The following is a 26,262-nucleotide window of genomic DNA, read 5'->3' as shown; positions in this document are numbered from 1 at the left end:
TCTCTCGCAGAAACGAGATCCGGTCTCGATATAAAATATGGATAACACTCAGCTCTGCGTCCCTATTTTGTATACTATAGCCCAAGAGCCACGTACATCACTGGTAAGAAGTCAAAACAACCTAAACACCGCACATGCTACCTGAGCTGGCATACACACGAACGGTACTTCCAATCGTTTCGTCGATCCTTCGGGCGTGATAAATTGGCACTGACCTGCTGCTGTTGCTTCCATGGCGTATCCTGCACACGGCGATCGTCGTCATATATCCAGCGTTCGCGAGGGACGAACGAGGCGATCCGCAGCCGATGGCGTCGTCTGCGAATGCGTATTCATTCGGGCCGTTTCCTCGTGCGCACGGCTGGCTGAGCGCGCGTTTACCTGGAATACCTGCCAGCCGATTCATCGCGACTCGAGCGCCCCCCATCGCCCTCCCTCCGCACCTGTGAAAGAAAGGTGTGAGCTACGGAGGCCTGCTGCGGGGGTGTTTCCCGCTCCGCTAGCAAAATCGAGAAAAACGAAACAGAAAAAAAATTAATGAAAAGAAGGCGGTGGCGGGGATATCCGGTACGGCTCGCCTGCTGTGTATCTCGGGATTATGCCGACGCGCAGAAAAACAAAAACAGTCATGAGCCGTTCCACTCTGCATGTGAAGGTAAGTGACCAGCGAAGCCTTTAGCATACGACGTTGAGGTGATCACATAATTTATGTGATATATGTGAGCCAATTTTACTTCTCTTGAGCGTTGACGGTGGCTTTCTCTAAGAAATACATACATGCAGTTGAACCTCGCTATAACGAATATGGCTATAGAGAACTACATACGAACTTTGGTTGATAACGCTTCATTTCCGTGACACGTTTTCTTTTTATAACGAAACCAAAACCGCGAGAGCCGCGCGCTATATCGGCTATAACGAAGAAATCTTTGGTTCGCGACGAAAAAGCCTCCAGACGAAGATCACACCCTTCTTCAAAGAAATAAGAAAGGAGGCCTGTTCTGTCCAACGAATTTTGTTCTGTTATAATTTTCCGCTCTGATGATCCGACCCATTTAGTTTGGAATGCCACAAGGACACAGGTAAGGATTACCTCGCTCGTAGTGGGTTCGAAGCCTAGAATAGCGCGTTTTTGTATCTAGGATTTGCACGAGCCAGATTGCCGACTTGTTAGAGGCGATTTTTACATCTACGTTTACAACGAATATCGCATATAGCGAATTAATGTACGGCCGCGATATTGCTTCGTTACAACGAGGTTAGACTATATATTTACGCTTATATATTTACTCTAATGATATCTAAATTGCTGTCTATTGAAAAACTAGACAGCTCAAAATGCATGTTTGCAATTCATGACACGTGAGGCTTGAGGTATAAGCTACGTTTTGACCTTGCGAATGAGGCCTATTATTAGCTAATGTATTATCAAGACCCACACCCAAGTGATGAGACATATAATAAGCTTCAGGTTCAAATCATGCTTTGAATGGCGTGCACATTTGCTGGTGAACGCGTGCTGAAATTGCACATACGCCGGGACGTTCATTTTCGAACGCCTCATGCTACAGAATGCCTCGCGCTTCAAAGACACGTGACTTTTGTTCGCAGACATCAAAATACACGGAACCCTAGCCATAAAGCTTTGCTTAAAATGGAGGGAATGGGGCACGGTAATGTTGTAAATGTTGAGTAGTATAAATGGCGGCTTAATTTAAAAGTACGCAACGGGCAAGGGTGAACGAATCAATTTATAGAAAGCGAGGAGGAATGAGATGCCGCGAGTGGGCGAAGAAGCATCACGCTGCGCCTGTGGCATTTTTTCAATTATTCTGTCATAAGGCCTCATTCTTTCGTTTCTTCTTTTGAGGTTTTGAAGGAGGAGAGAGGGAAAAGGGCCCGAAACTGTCTGACGTTGCTGTGTCGACACCCCCTCATTCCTTTCTCGCCTTTTAACACCTTTAGATGCGAAGCATCTCATGCTCGGGGCTGTGTCCCTCCCTCCCTCGTTGTCGTTGTCCGCCGTCCGCACTCTATTGCGCATGCGCGTCTCTTCAGCCCCGTCAGCGTTTCGGCTGACGTCGGCGCAGTCCACTATAAAAAGAAATAGTTAGGCGGCACCCGGTTTCGTTCCCACGACTCTCTGGCCGCAACGGGAGGTACGTGGCACTCTTCCCACTGTGCTACAAACCGAGACGGGAGCATGTGCTTCGAACGCGCCTTATGTCCTTCACTCATTAAAACTACGTCATGAAGCTACTGATACAACGAAGGCATGCAAAGTTGAACGTCAACGGAAACGACGAAATGAAAACTAATGGGAACTTCAGTCGACCTCATGGCTGCTTCGCCTACTACTCAGGGTTCCCCTACGGGAAGATGGGGTAATTTTTTAGTGCATTGTTTGCGCACTTTGAAACGCGTAGATTGCAGACATGAGGTCATTTGTTTTTGTATCGGATAAAGCGAGTTTATAAGAATCCTCTCTTCTCCCCTCCTCCCTATCTCGCTGTCTTTCCCACTCTCTAGGATACAGGACACGAAGTTTTTTTTCGCTATCTGGAATTATTGGAATCGCGCGCAATTTATTTAATATATTTTCTTCCTCGACATATAGCTGAAAACGATGGGGTGGGCTATGATGGTGAATCCCGCTTAAAATATGAAAACGCCGCCGGGAGGAAACAAGAAAAAGTTCCTCGGGGCTTTCAGGCCCTCTTAGGTCCTCTTAAGGCGACAGCATTACCGCTTCCCCTGGTAATACTTATCAAGTACAGTAGACTCGCGATTGATCAATCTCGAAGGGACCCCAGGATTTTGTTTGAATTATCATAAGTTTGAATTATCAGAAGTCCTCGTAAACATGACTTGTGGCAACGTATCAACTTGTGTTGTAACAAAACATTCGCATATATTTAATAATGCAACATTCACGTACAATACTGAAGTTCTATTCCCCATTTGAAAGAAAAAAAATACAAATGGATGAATGCTTTGTCTTTGCATGAGAGTTCAAAACAAAGTTTTCGATGCCAGAAAGGGCAGCGAGTTCACTGCACTGGTCAAGAACTTGCCAATTCCAGCAATGTGCTCAAAGGACGCAAATGTGCTGCTACGAGTGGCAAATTCCGCAGATATTTTCCGGCAAGGACAACCAAAAAAGTACGAATTAACCGAATTTACGCAATGGAGCAGTTTGAATTAAGCGGCTCTAAAATACATTGAAGAAAGTACATAGCGGGCCAACCAAAATTTTGAAATTTGTTCGAATTAACCGAAAGTTTGAATTATCCGAGTTTTGAATTATCGCGGGTCTCCTGTGCTCCTTTGCTGCAACACCATGCTCGCGTCTATTTCCTCGCTTTCGTTTCTTCGTTTTTTGGCGCCACGTCACTATGCGACTTCTCCAGAGTCAGTTTTCTCCACGGTGGCTGGCGGGCACCTATTCCACTCACGTCCGTCACGTTCACCTGTTACGCGATATGACGTCAGCGCTAGCTAGAGGTAACGCGTGTTCCGCCTCTGGCAATGTGTCGGGTAACGCGGTACTGACGTACTCGCCTCCAACTCTGGAGACTCGGATTCTACTCGCATACGAAGTCCAACGCGTCCAGTTTTCTTTCCAAACCAACTGGTTTACTTTATCAAAATTACTCTGCATACGCACTCTGGCACGAATTGCGACATTGTTGTATGCGTTTTTTTTTTTTATCCTTTAGAGGAGCGGCAATTTTCTGCACCGGGCGACAACGCCGCCTTTTCGCACAAGGGTGCACTATCGCCTCAAAGGGACAGACAACCCATTTTTGAGGAGTGCATGTCGTCTAGTTCTAATGAAAGCGAGCGTTTTATATATTGAGGTAACCGCAATACATTTCTAAATAAACGGACGGACATAATTATAGTTTCGCACTCAAATTTCTGAAGTCTGTAAGGTGGCGACCCGTAGTGTCCAAACGTGGCACTTCGCGTAAGTGTCCCAACAAACTCCGTCGATTTCAACGCGTGACTCAAAAACCGCATGAAGGAATAGCAAAGGTTACACATTACTGTTGTTTTAGCCGGGAACATTTTTTTTAAATACCTCTTTCAATCTTACGTGAAGTTAAAAGTGTGTTGCCGCACGGCCCATGGTCACGGTTGCCAGCATTCGTTTTCGCGGGACACGTATGACTGGTAGATCTAAAAATTGCGACTTCAAAACTTTTAGGGCGATATTAGCTGAACCGTTTCGGGTTAGGCGGTTTTAAGTAATGCCCTTTCATTTGGAATAAAGGAAATATACTCGACAAAGATCGTTCGTCTCTGTCCCTTTGAGGGGGCATGAAGCAAAATACAAATTTCGTTCATTAAAAAACTGATTTGTACGGATAAACTTGATACCAATTTTAGCGCAAACTTCAGACAAATAATCGAGATAACAAGGAAAGCCGCTGGAGCAGTGGCTAGTCCCAAGTCACTTTCCGCCGACCTGGCTATGACGTCATGTAATATTGTTTGTGCGATTGGCTGCCACCGACCGAAGTCACTGGGAAGAAACATGACTGGACGATTGTAGTGGGGCCTCTAGTTCCATTCGATCGTATACCACCTGAATGCCAACATGCACCTAACAGATTGATAACTATATTTTTAGTGTTGGACTCTATTACACCACTCCTTCCCATATTCCGAAACTGTAGGGCGAAATTTAAAAGTGTTGTCAATATTTCTTGCGGTTTTTAAACACGAAAGTGTTTTATTCCGGGATACACGAATGTTTCACTGACGTCATATCCCTCACGGAAATGACGCCAGTACAACGAAGAAAGCGACCTGTAAAGGGTTCACCCCTGCACACGTGGTCTTCTTGAGGGGAAGCAACCTTCAACTAAAGAGTACGTCATACTTAGGGTTGTTCGTTTCGGGTTTTATATTTTAACGCGAAAGTGTTTTATGCCGGGATAGACCAAGATATCACTGACGTCATATCCGTCACGGAAATGACGCCAGTGCACCTTTGCCGAAGTGACCCGCCAGCAGTACGCCACTAGCCAAACACACCCGCAAGACAGCCCCCAACCCGCAAATCATGCTCAGCTGCAGATTTCGCTGCACGTTTCACTTTCGTGTTTTACTGATTCCTATGGCTGTCGAATCAACCACAGTTCTTTTTTGTTTAAAACTCTTTCATTGCCGGGCTAGAGCTGAGAGGGTTACCAACAGCTAATTATTTCAAACTGAAACAGGTTGCATTTTGGCTTCATAGCTTATTTAAAGAATGAAACGGGCTGTACCTTATTTATACTCCACAATTAGAAAAAGCCGCGGAGGGGTCATCGCCCAGCTACACAAAATGTGGGGTGTTTCCGTTACGGCTGGGGCGGCACGCTTCTACCCGACGGGAATTCTGCTTAATAAACGAGTATGTGAGGTTTATTAATTGGGACAGGTAGAGAGTCTCGGCGGTAACTTTAGGTCTACATAACTATGCTTTGTCTCAGGTGAATGCGGAATATTCTTGAAAATGAACAAATAATCTGCGCAGCTTGCATATTATCTGGTGCGCAAAACCATCCCATCATTTATCTTAGCCGCACGTAGCCTCCTTCGGAGTTGCAATTTATCCCATCGTTTATCTTAATCGCAAGACACATTGGAGACAACATGCGTGTTATCCGTGCACGGCGAGTTGTGAGAACCGCGCAGGTTAAATAAATCCCCAGAAAAGCTATTTGTGTGTGCGGCCGCGTGAAAACAAAATGGAGACAACCGTCCTCTCGTACGCATTGTCCATCGTTCCCCCACACATGGAAACACACGCGTGCTCCCACTTCAAGAAGCTCGTCTATAGTTCCGCATATCAGCTCCACGTAGAACACAAGCACAGGATAGTAGCGTCAAACTTACTCCCTCACCCCCCCCCCTTTCCCATCTCTATCGCTTTCTTGCTGTCTTATTCTTCCTAATGGCGCCTACTGCGTTTTAAATGAAAAAAAGCCATTGTACTTTTAAAAACTGCGCGCAGACTGGAGATATCAGGTTCTCCCAAATTAAAGAGGCGCCGCCATAAAGTTTCATTGCAATCCTGCTCCAGCATCATCTTCCTCATTCGTTCCTTCAGTCATACGATCTTGCCTATGCGGCTTTTCCCTTTCTTTCTTTCTTTCTTTCTTTCTTTCTTTCTTTCTTTCTTTCTTTCTTTCTTTCTTCCCATTTCTCTTTCTTTCTTTCTTTCTTTCTTTCTTTCTTTCTTTCTTCCTGTCTTTCTTCCTTTCTTTCTGTGTTTCTTCCTTTCTTCCTCCAATCCTTCCTCCTTTCCTTCATTCCTTTCTTCCTTCCTTTCTTCCTTCCTTCATTTCTTCCTTTCTTTATTTCTTTCTTTCTTTCTTCCTGTCTTTCTTCCTTTCTTTCTGTCTTTCTTCCTTCCTCCCTCCCTTCTTTCCTCCTTTCCTTCCTTCCTTCCTTTCTTTCTTCCTTGATTTCTTTCTTCCTGTCTTTCTTCCTTTCTTCCTTTCTTCCTTCCTATCTTTCTTTCTTTCTTTCTCCCTTCCTTCTTTCTTTCTTTCTTCCTTCCTTTTTTCTTCCTTCCTTCCTATCTTTCTTTCTTTGTTTCTTCCTTCCTTCCTTCCTTCCTTCCTTCCTTCCTTCCTTCCTTTCTTTCTTCGTTCCTTTCTTTCTTTCTTTCTTCCTGTCTTTCATCCTTTCTTTCTTTCTTCCCTCCCAACTTTGTTTCTTCGTTTCTTCTTTCCTTTCTTCTTTTCTTTCTTCCTTTCTTTCTTTCTTTCTTTTACGAGTCCTTTTTGCTCTCTCACCACTGATAGTCGCCATAGCGTATTGGTCCTTATTTATTTAACGGGGTCGCCCAGAGCAGCCACCTCCTCGCTTACACCAGGTGCCGGAACTGGAGGAGGGAAAGCCACCTTGCGAGGAAATGGGAAGGGGGAGGGGGGGGGGTTACCCTGGTAAGGGGAGCTCCAGGGACGCCCAAAGGGCCAGAACGTCTGGTGTGAGTCCGCGTCCCCGAAGAAAGGAGCGCGGGCCCGCGCTCACATTCGCGGGCCACCGTGGCCAGCTGACGGCACGCGTATATTGTCCACGAGGCGGGTGCTGGAGTCAGCGCTCGCGGTCCACGCGCCCGCCGGCATCAATCGCGCCCATATGGCCCACCAAGAGAGAGGGAAAGAATAAAGTGCGCTAGGAGTGAAGAGCAGCGGGGAGAAAATAATGCTGCAAGGAAACACAATACTCGCCGGAGCGGAAGAGAGGAAGCAAAATCGCAGCTTTTGCGGGATGAAAAGAAATGACGGGCTGGAAAAATAGAAAGCGTTGTCGGGCGCTGAGTGTCTACGTTGCAACTTCGAGGTATGGATATAAAGCGAAGCAATAGGGACTAGGGAAAAAGGAAGCGGCTAGGTTTCAGGCCCCTAGCTGCCGCTGGCTGCGCGAAAAGAGGCCGCCCCGGAGGGTATCCATTCCTACCTGAGGTGTGTACTCAAATCAGGGTAAGCAGTGGCGTTTACTGGCAATGGTCATGGGCCCTATTCTCGACGCCGTAAATTCACAGTGAACTGCGAATTCGCCGGAAGCTTCGCCTGATTGGTTTTCACTTTAGGTCACGTTATTTCGGTAGGGTGTGCTTTCTTGATTTTGACGTTACATGCCGTTTACTGCCACTAGTTCTAAAATATGCCTTGTTTCTCTTTACTGAAAGCGCATAATTCTTGGCCGGCAATGCAAAACTAGACGAAATGCAGCGGACACGACAACGCAGGCCTGTCTTCGCTATTCAACAACAATACGGCTTGTATGTCACGCCCTCTCTGTGATTGGCTGTGATGATGTGACGTAGTATAAACAGTTGGCGAAACGCTGACGTCACACATTGGCAAATTCAGCGTGCCTAAAAGTGGCATGATGCTATGTGACAGCTTGCAAATGGCGGCTACCGTTGCCGTAAAATAGGGCCATAAAATTTCACCAGCATTCGTCGCCGTGAAATTAGCGTGAATTTGCATCAGGTGCAGTTGTGCACGATGCGCGGTTGAAAACTGTTTTCTAGCGAAAGAGTTAATAGTTTTGACCGTTTGCAAGCCAGCGATAACGAAAAATTACGTCTCGTATTTTGTTTGTATGTTTGGCAAAAAATAGCAATTATTTGTTTGGCGTAATAGTAACATAAGAGGGCAGTACAAGCGTCTCCATTACAAAGAACCCGACACATGGCATTTGTCCCCACTCCCCGTAGTAGTAGGCTGGAGGGTGACATGATCGAATTCGAAAAAAAAAAAAACCATGAAAAGTGACTGTTTTATTCATTACTTCGCTGATTGAATTCGAGCTTGACGAATAAGTGAATCGGCGGCATCGGTACGCTCCGCCGTTATCGGGCGTATTGTTTCGCTGCCCTTACCGCGGTCATACGACCGATGGTCACGGCCGTCTTTTTCTGTGATCACGCCATAAACTTGTAACATAGAAGCAGGGAGGGGATAACGCAACGAAACTTGCATTGAAGCATAGAACTCAACTCAGTTCTAAAAGCGATTGAAATAAATAAATAGATACGGTAAAAAAGATTGTACGATGTTCTTTAGGTCAACACCCGCCTTTCGCTCGCTTTTGGATCAATGTTACTTGGTCGCCTTATGGTGTTGACGCCAATTTTAACCTGAAGAAATGTGTTTCTCTTGCCAACCTAAGCTGCCATCCTAATTTTTTTAATATATGCCAAGTGTTTCTATATCCTTTACGCGCAATGTTTGATAGCTTTTTTTTTGCGATCTTCATAAGCTAAGCGACAAATTACACTGTATGTCACCATAGCTATACGTGTGGCACGTCACGGATTGCTTGAGTACACAAACAAACGCGGCGAATTCACCGTGAATTTATGCAGCCGAGAATAGCTCCCCCAGCCAAATCTATCTGCCGAAATGAATTGCTGGGAGGACATCTTTTTAGTGGCAGTATAATCAGTCTGATAGCCAAGTATGAAGTACTTAGCGCCTTTAATTAAATAACACCACAAAACACAACGTATTCCCATGAAGCGCTGTACACTGAGCCCCTTCAATGTCGACTTCACAGCTACACACAAACGCATTGCTGAAAAAGCGTTTCTAAGGTAAATATCAGATGTCTAACATCAAAGTACGATGCCCATAGAGCTCCTTATGAAGTACTTTCCTAACACCCCTTATGAAGCGTTATACTACACCTTTGAAGTCGGCTTGCATGACTACATTACACACATTTATTGCTGGGAACACATTTTGTGAGGAAAAATGAGATAATGTAGGGCCTATCGGGTCTTTTATTACCAGCAGGGTGTCGAACCGGAACCGGAACCGAACCGAAAACCGGAACCGAACCCGAATTTTTGCCCGGAACTGGAACTGAACCGGAACCGTATTTTTTCCGCCATTTTGGAACTGAACCTGAACCGGAACGAATCGAAGGAACCGTTCCGAACCAGTTCCGGGGCTTCAAAAATGTGATTTCTAGTTTTCCAGTTCGGTACCCTACCTTGCGTCTGAAGATATTTTGCCACTCCCCAGACACAACCATGAAATATTTTGCGTAGTCTGCAGTTCCCAAGGCCCATCATGTTCTCTTCTAATTATTTCCCTCAATTTAATGTAAAGTTGTCCGTATATGCTATCAGTTTGCGTTAGGCACTGCCCATCTATCCCAATTATCTTTTACGTTTAGAATAACTTAAGTTATAACGCATATTACGAGGCAACATATCATGGAATATTCTTCATGGTTTCTCTACATGGTGTTTAAAATCGCGTAAAGTTTTTAATGTCTTGTTAATTCGCATGCATCCGTGTCCGCTTGTGAAGGCCTTCAGGGACACCATCAACAATACATCCATATCTTCCACTTATAGTTTGAATGGGCAGTTATATACAAACAGCACTGAGACACAAACACTCGCAGTTCTCAAAATTAACGTAACTTTTCTTGTATTCAGTGCCGTTGTGTCTTTTGGTTACTGCTCTAAGAGAACATGAGATTTAAAAAATGGGGAATCCTAATTTCCACTTTTAAAGTATATTTGATAGCATTTTTATGTTATCTCGAATTATTAACCTTCAACTTAAGAGGTAAATGGATTGAAGTCGATTAGTGCGGGTTAGTGGGTAGACTCGCCAGACCCCCTCGCCACATCGCCTCGCCACACCCCCTGTTTCCTGGACCACGTGTGGCTTTCGTCACGAAGTGGATCCTTTAAAAAAACGCTCCGTCCACCTCAGCATCACTTGGCAGCGGAGGCAGAGAACAGAACGGTCGCCTGATAGTCGCCTTCCTATTTCACAGGTTTGAATATTCTGCAGTAATCTTTGTTCGCTTACTCAGTGACTTTTTCTGTTGCCTCTGGTGCCAACCACACTGTGTCATTGCTATTGTGTGCCCTTGTGTATAATCCCGCATTGCTTTGGTCATGAAAACTGACATTGCTGACCTAAGACGCGAGATCGCTGATCTTAAGCGTGAATTTCGAAAAGAAGTAAGGGAAATGCAGAACAGCTACGAGGAAATTAAAAAAGAATATGAAACCACTAGGAAAGAAAATGTAGAAATGCGAAAAAGCTGCGAATTCTTCAACAAAAGCTACGAGGAAATGAAAGACGAATGTGAAACTACAAGAAAAGAAAACGCAGCTTTGAAAGTTTCAAGCTCGACGTTGTCATGATAACGGAAACCTGGCATGAACGTGATCAAAGAACCGACTCGTATGGGCCGTCTTTCCCAAAGTCTTATTGATGTATTTATAACCAGTGATACAAGTAGCAGTACCATGTCCGGTGTGACTGGTGTACGTATAGGTGACCATTTACCTATATATACATGTTCTCAATGCACACAGAAATACTAAGATGTAAGCAATGCCCCGAATCTTTCGCTTTTCACGATATTAATCAGAATACTTTGACTACTTTTCGTCAGAAAATTCCCTCTATTTGGTGGAACCCTTTACTTCTGTGCACCAATGCAGATGATGCCTACGATACTTTTCTAGAATCATATAAAGATGCATATAAAAAGTCTTTTCCTCTTAAGATGGTCAAGAAAAATAAGAATATAAGGAAACCATGGATTACAGACGAATGTCTGAAGATGAATGAATGAATGAATGAATGAATTTATTTAGAAGGGAGAGGTCGGACGCCTCGTGCAGGGGAAGGGGAGGAAGAGGAGGGGAAATAAACCAGCGGGGGGATTGGGTTCAATCACAAAGCATGTCCGCCCCGCACACGGACCACTTGATTTAGGTCATTTTCACTACACCTGTACGTTCAGCAAATGCCCACAGGGTCAGTAAAGTTTCTTTCACGTCGCTCGAAGGCGTTATCCATTCTTGAAGGGAAGTGACGTGAGGAGGTAGACACCTACGCCGTTCCTCGGAGAGTCCGGCACAGTTCCAGAGAAGGTGGTGTATGGTCCTATCAGTCAAAAAGGCAACGCCACAGAATGGCTCAAGCAGGTCCGACAGGGCTGGGATGCTACAGCCCACCTTATCCAAAGAATCGGCACAAAATTCGGTGGCGCAAGCACCGCCCTCATCCGGAACATCGGTAGAGCCATTCTAACTTCCCGGCTAACATATGGCGGGACCTGCTTCAACCTGACGCAAACCCAATTAAATAAAGTTCGAACACTGCATCACAAACTGCTTCGAGTCATCACCGGACTGCCTCGGCACACCAAGCTAAATGACTTGTATACTTTTGCATCGCTGCCACCAATTGAAACAACGCTGGAAGCAGCGCGCGACAACCATTCCGACCGTCGCGAACTCACCGTTCAAGGTCGTCATCTCATCGCCTACGATGAGACGCGAACTTTTACACCTGGCCCGTCAGCAGACCCTTCTTTGACCCGAAACCCGCCTTGGCAATGGACACAACCGGTAAATCACAAACCAAGGTCGACAAAAGAGCGCAAAAGGCACAAGCATCAAAGAAACACCCTATCTCGCTTCCAGCACCTACTAGAACCAGGCACATATGCCATCTACACTGATGCCGCACTAGCATCCGACCGATTTACGTGCGGGATACACCACGTCAACGATCCGAGCTTGACAGAGTACTTGACGTTCTCTACGAAAACAGAAATCGACCCACTTACAGCAGAACTTAAAGCCATTCTACTGGCCACCGCCCTACTTAAGAGGGATCTCCCGTCCATCAAGACAAAACACAATCCCTCTAAAGTCGTCATATATACTGACAATGCAGAGGCAATCAGCACAATGCACTCTCCAGATCCGCATGACTATATCTCCAATGCAATAAGACGAACCATCGACAACCTTGCCGAAATGAATGACACCACAATTCTTATAGAATGGACCCCCGGCCACCAGTCTAACCCAGGGAACGAGACGGCCCATCGCATGGCATCTGTGTCACTTCGTACCTCCCAGAACTCTCGTGCGATGCCCGCCCCACTTCCCGAACCTGCCCTCAACAGCCCAGTCGTCGAACGCCGTATCCGAAAAATGTCTGAAGATGATCCGTGAAAAAGATTTATTGTACCATAAGTTTGTAAAAACAAAGAACAGGGACGATTTTATAGCCTTTAAAAAGTACCGAAACTTTGTGACAAAGTTCTTACGCTATACAAAAAAAATGTACTTCGAACATGTGTTTTCTGAAGCTTCCTCCCGGCGTGATGTCATGTGGCGGGAATTGAATAAACTTTTGCACCCACTTACCCCCCGTAGCGACGTCTTTGAATTGACGGTAGATAATAAACCACTCAAGGGTCAAGAACTGGCAACCAAGTTTAATCACTATTTAACGAATCTTATGCAATGCTCCCACAATGAAAGCGCTATGAGTTTCCTAAAGGATTCTAACCCCCAGATAGCCTTTTTTTTCTCCGATAACGCCTCAGGAAAAATGGGAGATTTTCTTGTCACTAAAAAATAGCAAGGCCATAGACATCAATAGGCTTCAGATTCGGCCTATTAAGTTTGTACTGAACCTTCTTGTATCGCCACTTAGCCATATATGTAACTTATGACTTACTACTGGTGTTTTTCCAAAAAAGATGCAGCAAGCTAAGGTCACGCTACTGTTTAAATCCGGGGACAAAATCAATTTTTCCAATTATAGACTGGTTTCTGTATTTCCAGTTATTTTAAAAGGCTAGAAAAAGTAATCGCGAAACACCTTGGGTCCTTCTGTGACAAACACTCTATTATATCATCAAAACAGTTCGGTTTTCGTAAACATATGTCAACGAATTAGCTTTACTAACGCAAAAAGAATGAATAATCCAGGGATTTGAAGAAAATAAGGTAACTTTAGTTATATTTATAGACTTTTTCAAAGGATTTGATAGAATTAGTCATTTAACATTGCTTTAAAAATTACAACATTATGGAATCCGGGGGCTTTACTCTTTTGCAATCTTATTTAAGTAACCGGCAACAAGTCGTAGCAATAAAGGAACACACAACTCTTCTTTACAAGAAGTAAGGGCTGGAGTTCCTCAAGGCAGTCTTCTAGGGCCAATCCTGATCAATATTTATATGAATTATATCGTAGAAATTACTGACATTGCACATTTTATTATTTACGCAGATGATACCAGCATTTTCTTTCAATCGTGGGATACTACTCAGCTTTTGCATTTAGCAAATATAACCCTCCAAAAGCCTCACAAATGGGCTAAAGGAAACTCGTTAAAAATAAATACTAAGAAAACTAAAGCGGTGTGATTTTCACCAGCTCAAAGATCTGTTGACAGAAACCTCAGTTTGTACATCGGATCTGAAAAGATTTGCATAGTTAGTGAAATAAAAACATTAGGCATTGTTTTTAATGAACATTTAAAATGGGATGCCCATGTCGATCACGTCTGCACAAATTTATCTCGAGCGTGTGGGTTGCTTTGTAGGTTACGGCCTATGGTTACATAAAATATTAAACTTATTCTTTATCATGCTATATTCACAGCTCACATCAATTACTGCAGCCTCGTATGGTTAACCAGTTCCGCAAAAAATATTAATAAGCTGCATTTATTTCAGAAAAAAGCCATTCGACATATCGCAACTGTACCATATGACTCTCACACCAACGAACTATTTCTGCAGTATTAATTTGCTTCCTGTCCAATGTATCTACAACTTTGATCTTCTTACAAAGTATAAAAATAGCTTGCAACACAACGGTGCAGCATATCTAAGTCTAAGTAGTTTAAGAAAACCGTTGGACGTACCGTACGAAATTAGGGGAAGGAGTACATGGCTCGTGCCGTTTTCAAGAACGAATTATGGGAATGATAGGTTGCAATCCCGAACTGCCCGCCTTTTAAATAACCTAGCCGAGAGTGGCATAGCTATAAATACAATTTCTAAGTGAGACTTAAGGAAACGTTTACTGCTGAACATAGAACATTTTTAACTGACAATCTATTAAGCGTTGTCTCTTGTGGCAACCTTGGTTTAGCCAAAATTACTTGTAATATTTTTCAAGCGTTTTATTGGCATTGTCTTCATTCCCTGCAACCTTTAGCATCTAAAAATTACCGTACACTGATTTTTTCCAATATTGTGTGTATTTATTTATGTTGATACTTCTGTAGTGCAGATTTTGATGAGTGTATGCATACCTGTATATAACATGACTTTTTCTTCAAGTTTTGTCTTTTGCTTTTTTTGTGTCTACACAGGTTCCGTACATATCCAACATTTCTCTTTTTATGTACCTGTGTACCCTGTTTTGTTTTGTATCCTTTATATGTATGTATGTACCTATGAGTGCCTATATGCGTGTATGTATATCATTTAATAAGTATCTTTTACAAACTGTGAGCTACAGTGCGTTTTAATGCTTTCTTTTATGTTTGTATGTAATATCGACATGTTAAGGCGAGATTTATTTTCTTCGGATTATTTCCTGTGCGTATGCTTTAAACTCCTGTTTCTGCTCTGCCACGCCAACCGTAAGGTGCAAACACCTTGTCAAGCTGCAGTTTTGCAGCTTTTTGTGTTTGTCCTCGCATTTCTATGTACGAAATGCTCAATAAAGTTGAAGTTGAAGTTGAAATTAGTTAGGTGAGTGAATGAGCTCATGTGAATTATTGGGACTGGTGTGTTGATTAATTTTGATTAAAAGAATTAGCGGGTCAGTTAAGGCGGATTCGACGGTTGCACCAAACATGATATCTTTGGGGTCCTTGGCATTTGGAATTTTTGCAGCGTTCTCCTTCTCGACCATTCAGGAAATTTTGTCATGCACAAAGTAGCCGCAAAGTTATGTGAAGACCGCCTGAATGCTATAAAAGGTCTTTCTTTATGGCCGTATTGCGCTATTATGTTGTTGCTATATTAAAATTGACATCTCGGACTAAAGTTAATAACTAATTGCCTAATGCATATTGTATATTCATCAAAGAGTTTTCAAAACGTGTCTATATATGAGGGGAGACAGTTGGAAAGAAACTAAACTGCAAGAAAAAAAGGGAGGGACGATCAACTGGTTTTATGCAAGAGCCGCCCAATAGCATTCTTCAGTACCTTCTCTTTGTGTTACCGTTCTGCAGCCTCCCACAGGTGTAGCATCTCAACCGCCGAACACAGCCCCCTCTAAGCTGAGGAAGCGGCGATAGCACGCGCGCTTAGCCAAAGCGGCGTCAAAACTCCCATAACAGACCATTAGCAGGCGTGGCCCAACTTTGCCAACGGTCGATTGCATGTTACAACACTTCCGATGTTCAATCAGAGACCACCAACGAGACCAGTCACGGTTGTATGGGCGCCAGCTCATACTGGCATCTACGGCAAACAAGATCACCAACCTTATGGTTCGAGATTTGACTCGCTTAGCCGGCGCTGATGAAGCCCGGCCCGAGTGCATGCATCCTGCAGTCACAGACCAAGAAGTTACTCAGCACTCTGGCCTCTTCCATAGAACATACTCCTCCCCGCACAAATCGCTACCGATTAACCAGGAAACATTACTCCGCTCCCTGTGGGCACACACCTTCCCACACAACGCCAGACTTCACCTCTTTGACGGAACACAACTCTCTCCATTGCGTTGCTTCTGTGGAGAGCCTGGGAACCTCATACACATAGTAGGCGGCTGCGACTAGTGTGCCGTAGATTCATCCAACCTTCACGTTTCCATAGAGAATTGGGAGACAGCCATGGCCAGCTGCGGCCTGGAAGATCAGTTGTTCTTGATGGAAACGGCTGTCGATTCGGCCCCCTCGAATGAGGACGCCTCTCTTAAACATTGCCTCGATTGAATTAAACTTCATTCTCTCTCTCTCTCTCTCTCTCTCTCTCTCTCTCTCTCTCTCTCTCTCTCTACAAGTGATCATTACTGCTGCTTGTGATTTCACTTGGCTATCATCTTTCCTAGAGCCCAATCGCTGTCACCAGTCGCTGAAGGGCCATTAGAAAGTTCCTATCTTCAGTGGTTCCCTATCCAATGTCGTCCTATACCCGCCGTCCAATGAGTCTTTAGAGCCATTCTTTCTTTCTAACAGCTCTGTTAGCAGATAAAAGATGAGCAGTAGGAAATTTTTCTAAATTCCACCTGCCACGCTTGGCAGTCGGCGCCACATACTCGTCACATTACCATAGAAAACATTTTGCGGGTACAGTTAGAGGAGCTCTTCAACAGCTTAGATAAACTCGCCGCGGTGGCTCAGTGGCTAAGGCGTAGCGCTGATGAGCACACATACGCGGTTTAGATTCCCGGTCACCGCGGCCGCTTTTCTGATGGAAGCGAAAAGCGAAAACGTCCGTGTGTCCGAAATTTCGTCGCACGTAAAGATCCCCAGGTGGTCAAAATTAATCCGGAGCCCTCCACTATGGCGCGCCTTGTCGTCGGCGTTGCGACGGTGCGTTAAACCCAACAGTAAATAAATAAATAAATAAATAAATAAATAAATAAATAAATAAATAAATAAATATAACTAGGTAAATAAATAAATAAATAAATAAATAAATAAAAAGCAGTAAATAAATAAACACTTTCGAAAACGCTTTCAATCTTCTTCGCATCTGGAAGCACTGCGAAAACTATAGCTATTGCCAGCACAGAGCAACACTGCGTGATTTGCTCGTCGCTGCGGATACACCTTCCGTTTCTGCTTCGCTTTTGTGGCTTTTTTTAGATGGCTATCAAATGCGTTCTATTCTGCAACTTAAGGAAAGCCGGCAAACAGTCGCTACACCGCTGTAATGACGTCATTCAGCGGTCGAAGAACGCGAAGTCCGGGAAGGAGACAAAATATTTTGAGCAAGTTTCTATGTTATCTGACGAGGAGAGAACAGTAATTTTTGGCTGAGGCACATTGCGACCCCGTAGTATAATGCGTTGGTTGACTACTTTCTGCAAGCACCCAAGATTTAGACAAAAGTTGAAAAACGTGTTGCAGGGTCGCTTTAGTTTGGCGAAGACAAAATATTTGGACAACGAAACCTTCATTATGAATTTGTTGTTATGCCGATTTGATAAGGAAACGAAAAACGAGCACAAAAAATTAACAGAAAAAAACACGCCTGCTTTTTTTTTCTTCGAACCCGTTTGAACCCGTTTGAACCGGTTCGAACGGGTTCGAACCGGTTCGAACCGGAACGGAATGGTGCTCTGGAACTGAACCCGAACCGAACCCGAAAGGCTTGAACTCGAACCCGAACCGAACCCGAAAAAATTCCGGTTCGACACCCTGATTACCAGCAGCACCTTTTGCGGCGAAAGTGGAACACATACAGCGATGTGTGACTTATACAGCCGTACAGACGCTTATCCATGTTCATTCCAAGTATAAATGCCCACGCATTTAAATTAGCGCAAGTTCTTTCTTTTTTTTTTTTTTTAGGAATTGGGTAAGCGACCTGTAGAATATTGTGAGATGTTATTGTTGTATTCATTCATATACACACGCTTCGCTTCTCATCAACGTGCAGTTGCCTACACGAATCCCGAGGAGGAGGCGTATTTTCTACGTGTCCGCCACAGTCCTCCATGTCATAAAGAGTGGAGTCATTGCCCCGTTTTCCTTGTTCCGCTGGTTCCAGGTGAACGGTTAGTCTACAGATCGTTTAGCTCCTCGCTAACAAACTTTCTCCCCGTGGAATCATGATGGTGATAGGAAAGGCTGCACACTGCGCGCGCATGCACATGCGATTTTTATGCGTGTGACCAGCTATTCATAGTGTCCTATGTAAAACATCGACCAGCTGTCTGCTCGGTCCCCTCGAAATTGGTGGATAAACATGGCGCTCCGCGACACTTGGCACTTCTTTTCCTTCTCGTGACAATATTCTACCACATTTGCAAAACTCCCAAATAGCACCCGCATGATGTGCACCATTATTTACTCCCTTGCTGCTGACACCGAAAGCGCCAAATTATATAGACGCCTGTCCACCTTTCGCGCAGTGGTGAGAGAGGTCAGAGCACCACGCCATTTCTCGGATCGAAATATCACGGCAGCTGTAAACGGCAACCATTTGTTTCTCGCTCTGCATTCCTAAGAGACGGAATGATTACGAATAGGATTGATCTCGTTTTTCTTCCTTTTTTGTAACATCATCGACTCTGTGTCTAGCCAACAGAATTCCCAGAAATGTTATCCCCGCGCCTGTCTCACCGCGGAGTCCGCTGTGGAATGTGCCGATGCAACTCAATTCCGCGGCCATCAGGGAGAGCTCGTCGCCGGCAAGCCCGGCAAGCCCCGCCGGAAAGCCCAGATGCACTCTGCTATCGAGTAAAGTGCGTGGCGCTGTAAAAGTACACGCGGTAAAGCTTAATACCAGTCAGTAGCGGAAGTGCTGCACAGGCTACCTCTTTCCCAGTACGGAGGTCACAAGAACAGTAGCTCGTATACTCGGTCTTCTAAGCTAGTAGTCGTTGGCGCGAAGTGTTGTTGCTGCCACGCGATATTCCCCTGTCAGCGAGATACTCGGGAGTCAAGATGGATATGTGCCACAGAGTAACCGGAGCCGAACCACATCGCCTTCGCTCGCAGTATTCTTGTTGTTCTTACATACGATATGTGCCACAGAGTAACCGGAGCCGAACCACATCGCCTTCGCTCGCAGTATTCTTGTTGTTCTTACATCGCAAGGGGAGTATTTACCAAGCTGTGTTCTTAGCTTAAGCTCAAGCAACCGCTGTAGATGATCGGCAAAAAAGGAAAGTCATTGCACTAGTGTTAATCCGAGTGTGGCGTAGGCTCGTGACACTCGACCGATTGGGAGGCCGTACCGCTTTGTTATTTGTGGTTGTTTTTATTTTTATTTTTTCGTTAGTTCGGCCATCACTTCGGCGTCAACAGACGCACGTTGAGTGCGGCGCGCTGTGCAAGTCTACGTCAACGTTTTGCACAATTGCGATTATTAAGCTGTCTCTTTCTTGTGCATTAGGTTGTCTCTCTAGAACGCTGGTTTTAATTTCATACAGTGCCTGCTTGTTAAGGAATATTAAGGACGATAGTCTTTCCTGGGCTACTTAAACGCAAAAATTTTCTGTCCCTCGATTCGGCGAACTCTGGAACGAGACGATTATAGACAAAACAATTTTCAAACTACTCAAAATGAAAGAATACTTCATACTTATCAGAATTGTTGAGCAAAAAAAAGACATAGGGATATTTGGCACAACACAATAATACATAACCGATACTATACTCGGTGACAACTTAAGGACGGCACCAGAAGTTGCCGCTGTGCCTTATCACCGTAGCCGGATGTTTCTCCGCGCGGCGCAAGTAGGGCGTTACTGGGAATATTTTGAACATGGTGTGAGCCGTTCCCGTGATTTTTTGGACTTAATATGCTTATAAACGACTCCAGTGACGACAAACAAACTGCGTGAGACAAGGCAGACGATATCACGCATTCATAGCAAACCCCTTTCAAAACGCGCGCGCACTGGCATCACGGGTCCGGCGCTTTGGCGGAGTGATACACTACATGAAGTGGTGCTGTTCTTAAGTTGTAACCGAGTAGAGCGGGACGCTCTCTCCGGCCATCAACAGATGGAGGTCGTGACGACACAGCCAAAAGTCACGTGATAAAGACATATTCGTCACTTCCTGGGTCGTGGACCTTTTTTTTTTGTTGATTTTACTTTTATCACGAAGGCACTGCGCATCAACGTTACTGCGCACAGCACCGAGAAGCTATGCACTGCGGTGAGGTGTTTTTTATCACTGTTGCGCAAGGGCGCCCTTCTGCAGCGGTGGGTTCGCTTTGGCGTTTTGTTTGATGCCCGAGTTCCTGTCAACATAGCCGCTGTGGACAGTGCTTACACGACTGTCAAGTGTTGCGTCGAGCTGTTGGTTGATGAACGCGTCGCGTATCTGCTGTAAGCGTGTTGCTCATGTTGCCTGTTCGGCAGTCACTGACTCCACCATAACTCCGTTGTAGTACCAGTACCAGGCCCATAAAAAGTTTGGATGACCGATATCGTACTGCACCAAAACAAAACAAAAAAAGTGTCGCGGCAGGGCGGTGAACTCGAGCATTCGTGTGTGATAGATTCATCAGACCTTGAGTACAGTCTTTGCCAGTAACGTTGCGAGAGAGGGGGGGGGGGGGGTTGTGGGTTCGAACCTCCTCCGAAAGTTTTCCAGACAGCGCTTAAGCGAGAATTCGTGTTCCCTTGGGCAAAACTCCTGCCTTCCGATAGCCCATAACCCCTTCTGAAAAAAAATTATGGCTACGGCCCTGGTCTTTGCTGATGCTTGCTTGCAACTGCGTGCTTTAACTTTTATTGGTCTAAACGAACAGGCACGTGCGGAAGCGAGCGAATCTTTGCTTTCCACAGCACGAAGTCCTAGCTAGGCTAGGTGCAGTGAGGTGCCAAAGACATTGTGGACACTGCGGACGAACGAAAAATGTTTTAATGTTGACTTCATGCTTTTCAGTACTTGGTTGGGGATTATGAGTGCTTCATTTTAAATCACTCTCTTCCGTGAAGATTGCTGTACTAGCATTCATGCCTAGCACTTGAACTGAATGTCTGCATTGGCGAGAAGGAGAGGGCATGAGCAAGGAATTTACCACACACGCGAGTGCTGAGTGGGTCACGTCTTACATATCTGTCATTGCAGCGATGTAGTTTTTTTTCTGTTGTGTCCAACCAATGCACCCAAATAGCCAGTACATGGATTGTGTTTGGCGTCTGCATCCTACAAAACATTCCTCCATTCATGCATCGTATGTCATAAAATTCTTCCGTTAAATGCACCTTCTACGGTGGCGGAGCTGCCCAAAAGCAGAGCAAACCGTTAGAAAGTTCACCTGGTGCCTTGCGAATTTCATCTGATTGATCGATTGTAGGGTTTAACGCGCCGACGCAACGCAGGCGATGAGGCGCGCTGTAGTGGAGGGCTCCGGATTATTTTACCCACCTGGGGATCTTTAACGTGGGCAGAAATCTCGTACCCATGGACGTTTTTGCTTTTCGCCTCCATCAGAAAAGCGGCCGCCGCGGTCGGGAATCGAACCCGCGACCTCGTGCTGAGCAGCGTAACTCCTTAGCCACTGAGCCACCGCGGCGGGTGCGAATTTCATCTACGCCACTTGTGCGCATACTCATTCCTGAAAAGGGGGAATTATATCATAGCCATCAAGTTCTTTCCAAAGAGGATGTAGCTGCGAATTGCACCAGAACTTGCACTTTTCTTGAGCATGGTGTGGCATTGGACGAAGCTTATGCCTGAGGCCGTTCTCACCTTTCACAAAGATTGAAATTGCTTTACGAATGTTCAAACCTCTTAAGAGGAGGTTTGAACAAACAGGAGGCAGGAGCTGTAAACATATGAGCTCTACAAGAACAACCGACGAGAAAGGCAAGCAGCTGGTGTATTTGTCGTCCATTCGTTTCGTGCGCTGTTCGTGTAGCGCTCATATTTTTTTATTTATTTTGTCAATATCGTAGACCAACTCAACCAAAAACGCGTTTTGAAGAGAATGGTGCTTTAGGAGGGCACTTTAACTTGAAAATATTTGTTTCTATTAAAAGCTATTTCAATAAAACAGATCCAAAAGCAGAATTTCATATTCTCGCACCGCTGGTGTGGCTGGTCTCTACAAAAACTCCTATAAGAAATAAAACTAGGAGGGCTGCAGGCTTTTAGTTCAAGCATTTTGTTCCTACTTAAGACCGCATTTTTTTAGTGGTAGCAAATATGATTTCATTTCATACCGAGTGCCTATAGCATGGCAGAAAAAAAAAGGAAGCAGCAGCAGCAACTCGGACAAGCTGTTTTGATACCACAGAAGTGGCAGGCTTCATCCATCTTGCACAAGAACTGAACCGATGGCTGTTTAATAAGTGGATGCCCTCCCCTGGTTTACTTGGCTTCCTTTGCATTCTGGCTGCCTGTTTGTGGAATTTATCTATGCGTATTCTAATTCCTGTGTGGTGGTAGTGTTGTTCCTCACACAATATTGTAGTAATGATGTGCACTGTCTGACCTTTTGAATAAAGCCAAGGTGTAGGTTGCATACATAGTAGGGCTGGGCTTTGGTTAAAAGTTTTTATCCGATTAACTGGCTAGCTTTAATCTTAATTAATCAATTAATTGGTAGCATTGGTATTAAAAGAAAAATGACCAAAAAAAATTTGGCCCATCTCCCCGCGAGGGGGACTCGAGTAAATGCGTCGTATAGGGGGTGGGTGTATTGCGTTAACGTTTAGTGTTTGAGGAGTTGGTGGTAGTGAATGCGTTGTATCAGCAGCTTCTTGACGTAGTTTGAATGAGTCAAGGATATAAGGCGCGTTCGTAGCCTCCCATTCTGTGTCGGCTTTGTGGCGCAGTGGGTAGAGCACCATGTACATTGCATTCCGCCCGCAGGGTCGAGGGATCGAAACCAGGCGCCGGATAGTATTTTTTTTTATATAGTGTAGGGGGAGGGGTGCAGACTACGACTACGGACGTCAACGCGGGTGACATCGTGAGTTACTGAAATGCTCTGCATTTAATAATATTTTAATGATATCCATACAATAATAATAATAATAATAAAATGCTTCTCTGCCCTATCAGTTTTAATCGCTGTCATCTCTGAGCATACTTGCATTGTTTTCTGTTGTAACGTCAGGTGGGTTATTTGAACACAAATACGGTCCTCAACATGCACACAATTTCAATGCGGCACTCCTGTTTCGGTTTTCTCACGACTTCAACCGATTAAAAAATTAATCGCAACTAAAGCATATATCGGAAAGTTGGTCGATCAATCGCCCACCCTTAATACGCAGTCCATTCAAAAGCACCACATAACATTCAACGAGCCGCAATTTGTGCCTTTCGTAATTTGCACTGGGAACAAAAATTAAAATTTGCCACAATATGCTGCAAACACCTCAAACACAGGAATGTAAAAGGGATCACCAGCACTTTCCTTTCTGTGGGTGTGTTGATAATAGCTGAATTGTTTTTGAACCACCTTCACCAGTTATAAGGGGACAGTGTATTCCCATTAGGTGAAGCAAAAGTCACCGAATGAAGATATTTACTTGCTTTAAGGGCACTGCATGCAGTTTTTGTTTCTCTTCTAATAAAGCCTTTGCACTTTATTGAGTATAGAAGCCACACCTCTATGCATGATAGTTTTGATATAGATACAGTGCTGTTACCTAGCTCTGTGCTTGTGATGTCGGCTCAGAAAAAACTTCACTGAAACAAACATTAAAGCCAATGTGTTCCGAGGCCCTGTTGCACCCAACACTGACTTTTTTTTTCTTTCAGAATATTCGATTGCAATAAAAAGTTGTGCCCAAACAGCCTCGTATCTTTTCCAATTTCTTTTGTGCATTATACTACTCACTTTTTCTCCATAGATGTTATTTCTGGATGGCTAGTTGGTATCACTTGAAGCTTACAGCCTAATTATTAGGTGAAGCCATGCAGACTTTTGGTGCATGGTGTTCTGCATCTCTCATGTAACTGACCGATGTGAACTTATGGGCGACTTCACACGTGTAAAGTGCAAAATTTGGATGATAGTCAAAGAAGGATGACATGAACAAGTGCTATTTCCAATTAGGATTTATTGGTAAGATACATTCGCATATATACAGTAGAGCACTGCACGGGCCGGGCTCAGGCTCGACGCCACGGGCCAGGCTCGGGCTTGAATTCATAGGCCCGCCCGTTAATAGTTCCGACATGAAGTGTAGAAAAGAGCATAAAATTGAATATTCTGAATATACTTTTACGCGCTTCTTGATGTTAGTTGTACACATTGTTTTAAAAACGTGTTTTCTAGGGCTGATAGTCACTATACTCTAGCTTTAATGACATTTCATGTACTGCATCAAGATTTTATATTTTGGTGTATAGCATATCAAATATACGGTTACAAGGAATGCCCTAGCGGGGAAGGAATTAATTAAGCCACCCTGTAGCTGTGCACCTATGTCTGTGTACATGTGTTTTAGATGTCGAACCAATCTAAATGCGGCTGCCGTGACTAGAAATCAAACTCGCGTGCTAGAGAAGCGCCACCGCTTAGCAACCACTCCAGGGAAAATATTTCAACGCACGCACATACTCGTGGATTCAAATGGAGAGCACGAAATTTCATTAATACCAACTTGTGACCGAAACAACCACATGAAGTTGCCAAGTGTCTGGTCATCAAAGGTGATGGTGTCTCTCGTGTAAGAATACGAGCTATTATTACGCCCATGTGGCGTGAACTGCAGACGGTGTGAGCTAAACTACGTGTACTTTTAAAATCTTATTTTTTGCGTTACAATTCAGGGCGTGCTTGTACAGACTAGATGGTCTGTCTGATTTCCCGCTACGCAGACACTCGACCAAATATAATAAACAAATTTTCTTCAACGTCTAAGACCAGGCCTGTTCACACACACGCGGACCCTCCCTAGGCACACACACACACACAAAAAAAGACCGTGCCCGGGCTGGGCAAGGGCTTGAGATGACGGGGCCAGGCCTGGGATTGAGACGACGGGCCCGGGCTAGCCTCACTTATGAATGCCCAGGCCCGGGCCCGGGCTCGGCGTTATGGTCCCGGGCTTCACAAAGCGGGCTCGGGTCGGGCTTGGGCCTTAAAATCAGGCCCGTGCAGTGCTCTAATATACAGGCAAAATTTTGACACGGCTTTTGGCTTGCCGAGTCCATTTTACGTAACGTGTTGCCCCAACACATACCACCAGAGTCCACTCTTTAGAACCTATACCTGCTATCAATGTGCAAAGACATTATGAAAATTTATGACTTAGTGACTCATGTATGTGGATTTCAGTGGACAGAGTATTACATGTGTCCAGGTCGAAAAAGTGTGAGGGCCACTCCAACTAGATGCCTTTGGAGAGAAACTTCCTCTCGGAAACAGTGCAAAGAAGGGAGCAGATGCATCGGCAACTTTGGGGGCAGAGATTTTTGAGTCTTAAGAAAGCAGACGGACCTGAAGGCAGTAATTTGGCAAAGAGTCTGGTATGGCAAGGGGAAAATGTGGTTGGCAAAGTGGTTAGAAACATTCAGGCTGTGTCTTTGCAATCACCGGATGGAAATATTGAATAGTGACCATGAATATGCTGGAAGACTCGAAGCATCTTCCTGTCCAGTGCTTTACTGCGCTGATTGAGCTAGTGTACACGTGTGTTTCTGTGTTGAGCATTTGCAGTTTTGACGCACAATGCACAGTTGAGAGTTCAAAGGCAACTGGAGTGACAATAGCATGAGTGCAGGTGACTATTGACATCTCGATGGGGAAGGCTCGCATAAATGACTCGTCCTTCTCTCAGTGGAATGGCTGCTTCTATGGGCAACCCAAAGTGGGTCTCAGAAATAGTATTCATGGGTGTAAAACACCATGGGAAAAGGTGTTTTGGTCAGGGAAGGCTTGCCATAAAAATAAGAGTACAGTGCTATGACCACTCACAGCTGGATGAACTTCGCTTTGCTCTCATTTATGATAAAGTTTGTGACGATGCTGAGCTGGGTGTGTTCCTGCACTAAGGAAACAGAGAGACAATAAAATACCATGACACAACGCAAGGTACTAACCGCTATACGATCACGGCAGTCCTGCAGGACTTGAAGCCACTGGCCACAATACCTCGCAGCTGCCAGACATAGCCAACACATCAGAACCATGGACCACCCTATCATTAACGGATCCTAAACCCGAACCCCAACCACAAAACAGGCGGAAATCTGCAAAACAACACCAGAAACGGTCTTGCCACCCTAATACACTCAGCATCTACACTGACGCATCTAAAACAGAATCCAGCACAACTTCGGCGT

The 26,262-nt window shown here is 44.7% G+C and overlaps 1 protein-coding gene across 3 annotated transcripts in view; it reads right to left on the bottom strand.

Annotated features, from left to right (window-relative positions):
* Nucleotides 1–26,262, bottom strand: part of LOC144169263 (guanine nucleotide exchange factor DBS-like) — a 349,981-nt gene that overhangs the window by 123,861 nt on the left and 199,858 nt on the right. The window contains exon 1 of one of the 3 annotated variants that reach the window (XM_077698328.1): nt 216–374. The exons of the other annotated variants lie outside the window; for them this stretch is intronic. Within the exon in view, the coding sequence (XP_077554454.1) occupies nt 216–234 (19 nt within the window). The 5' untranslated portion in view covers nt 235–374. Of the gene's footprint in view, nt 1–215; nt 375–26,262 lie in introns of those variants that run through there. 3 annotated transcript variants of the gene reach the window in all.

This window comes from Haemaphysalis longicornis, unplaced genomic scaffold (assembly GCF_048455015.1).
Source record: "Haemaphysalis longicornis isolate Haplotype H1 unplaced genomic scaffold, Haemaphysalis longicornis Haplotype H1 scaffold_2, whole genome shotgun sequence".
NCBI lineage: Eukaryota > Metazoa > Arthropoda > Arachnida > Ixodida > Ixodidae > Haemaphysalis > Haemaphysalis longicornis.
This window is presented reverse-complemented; position numbering and strand designations above follow the sequence as displayed.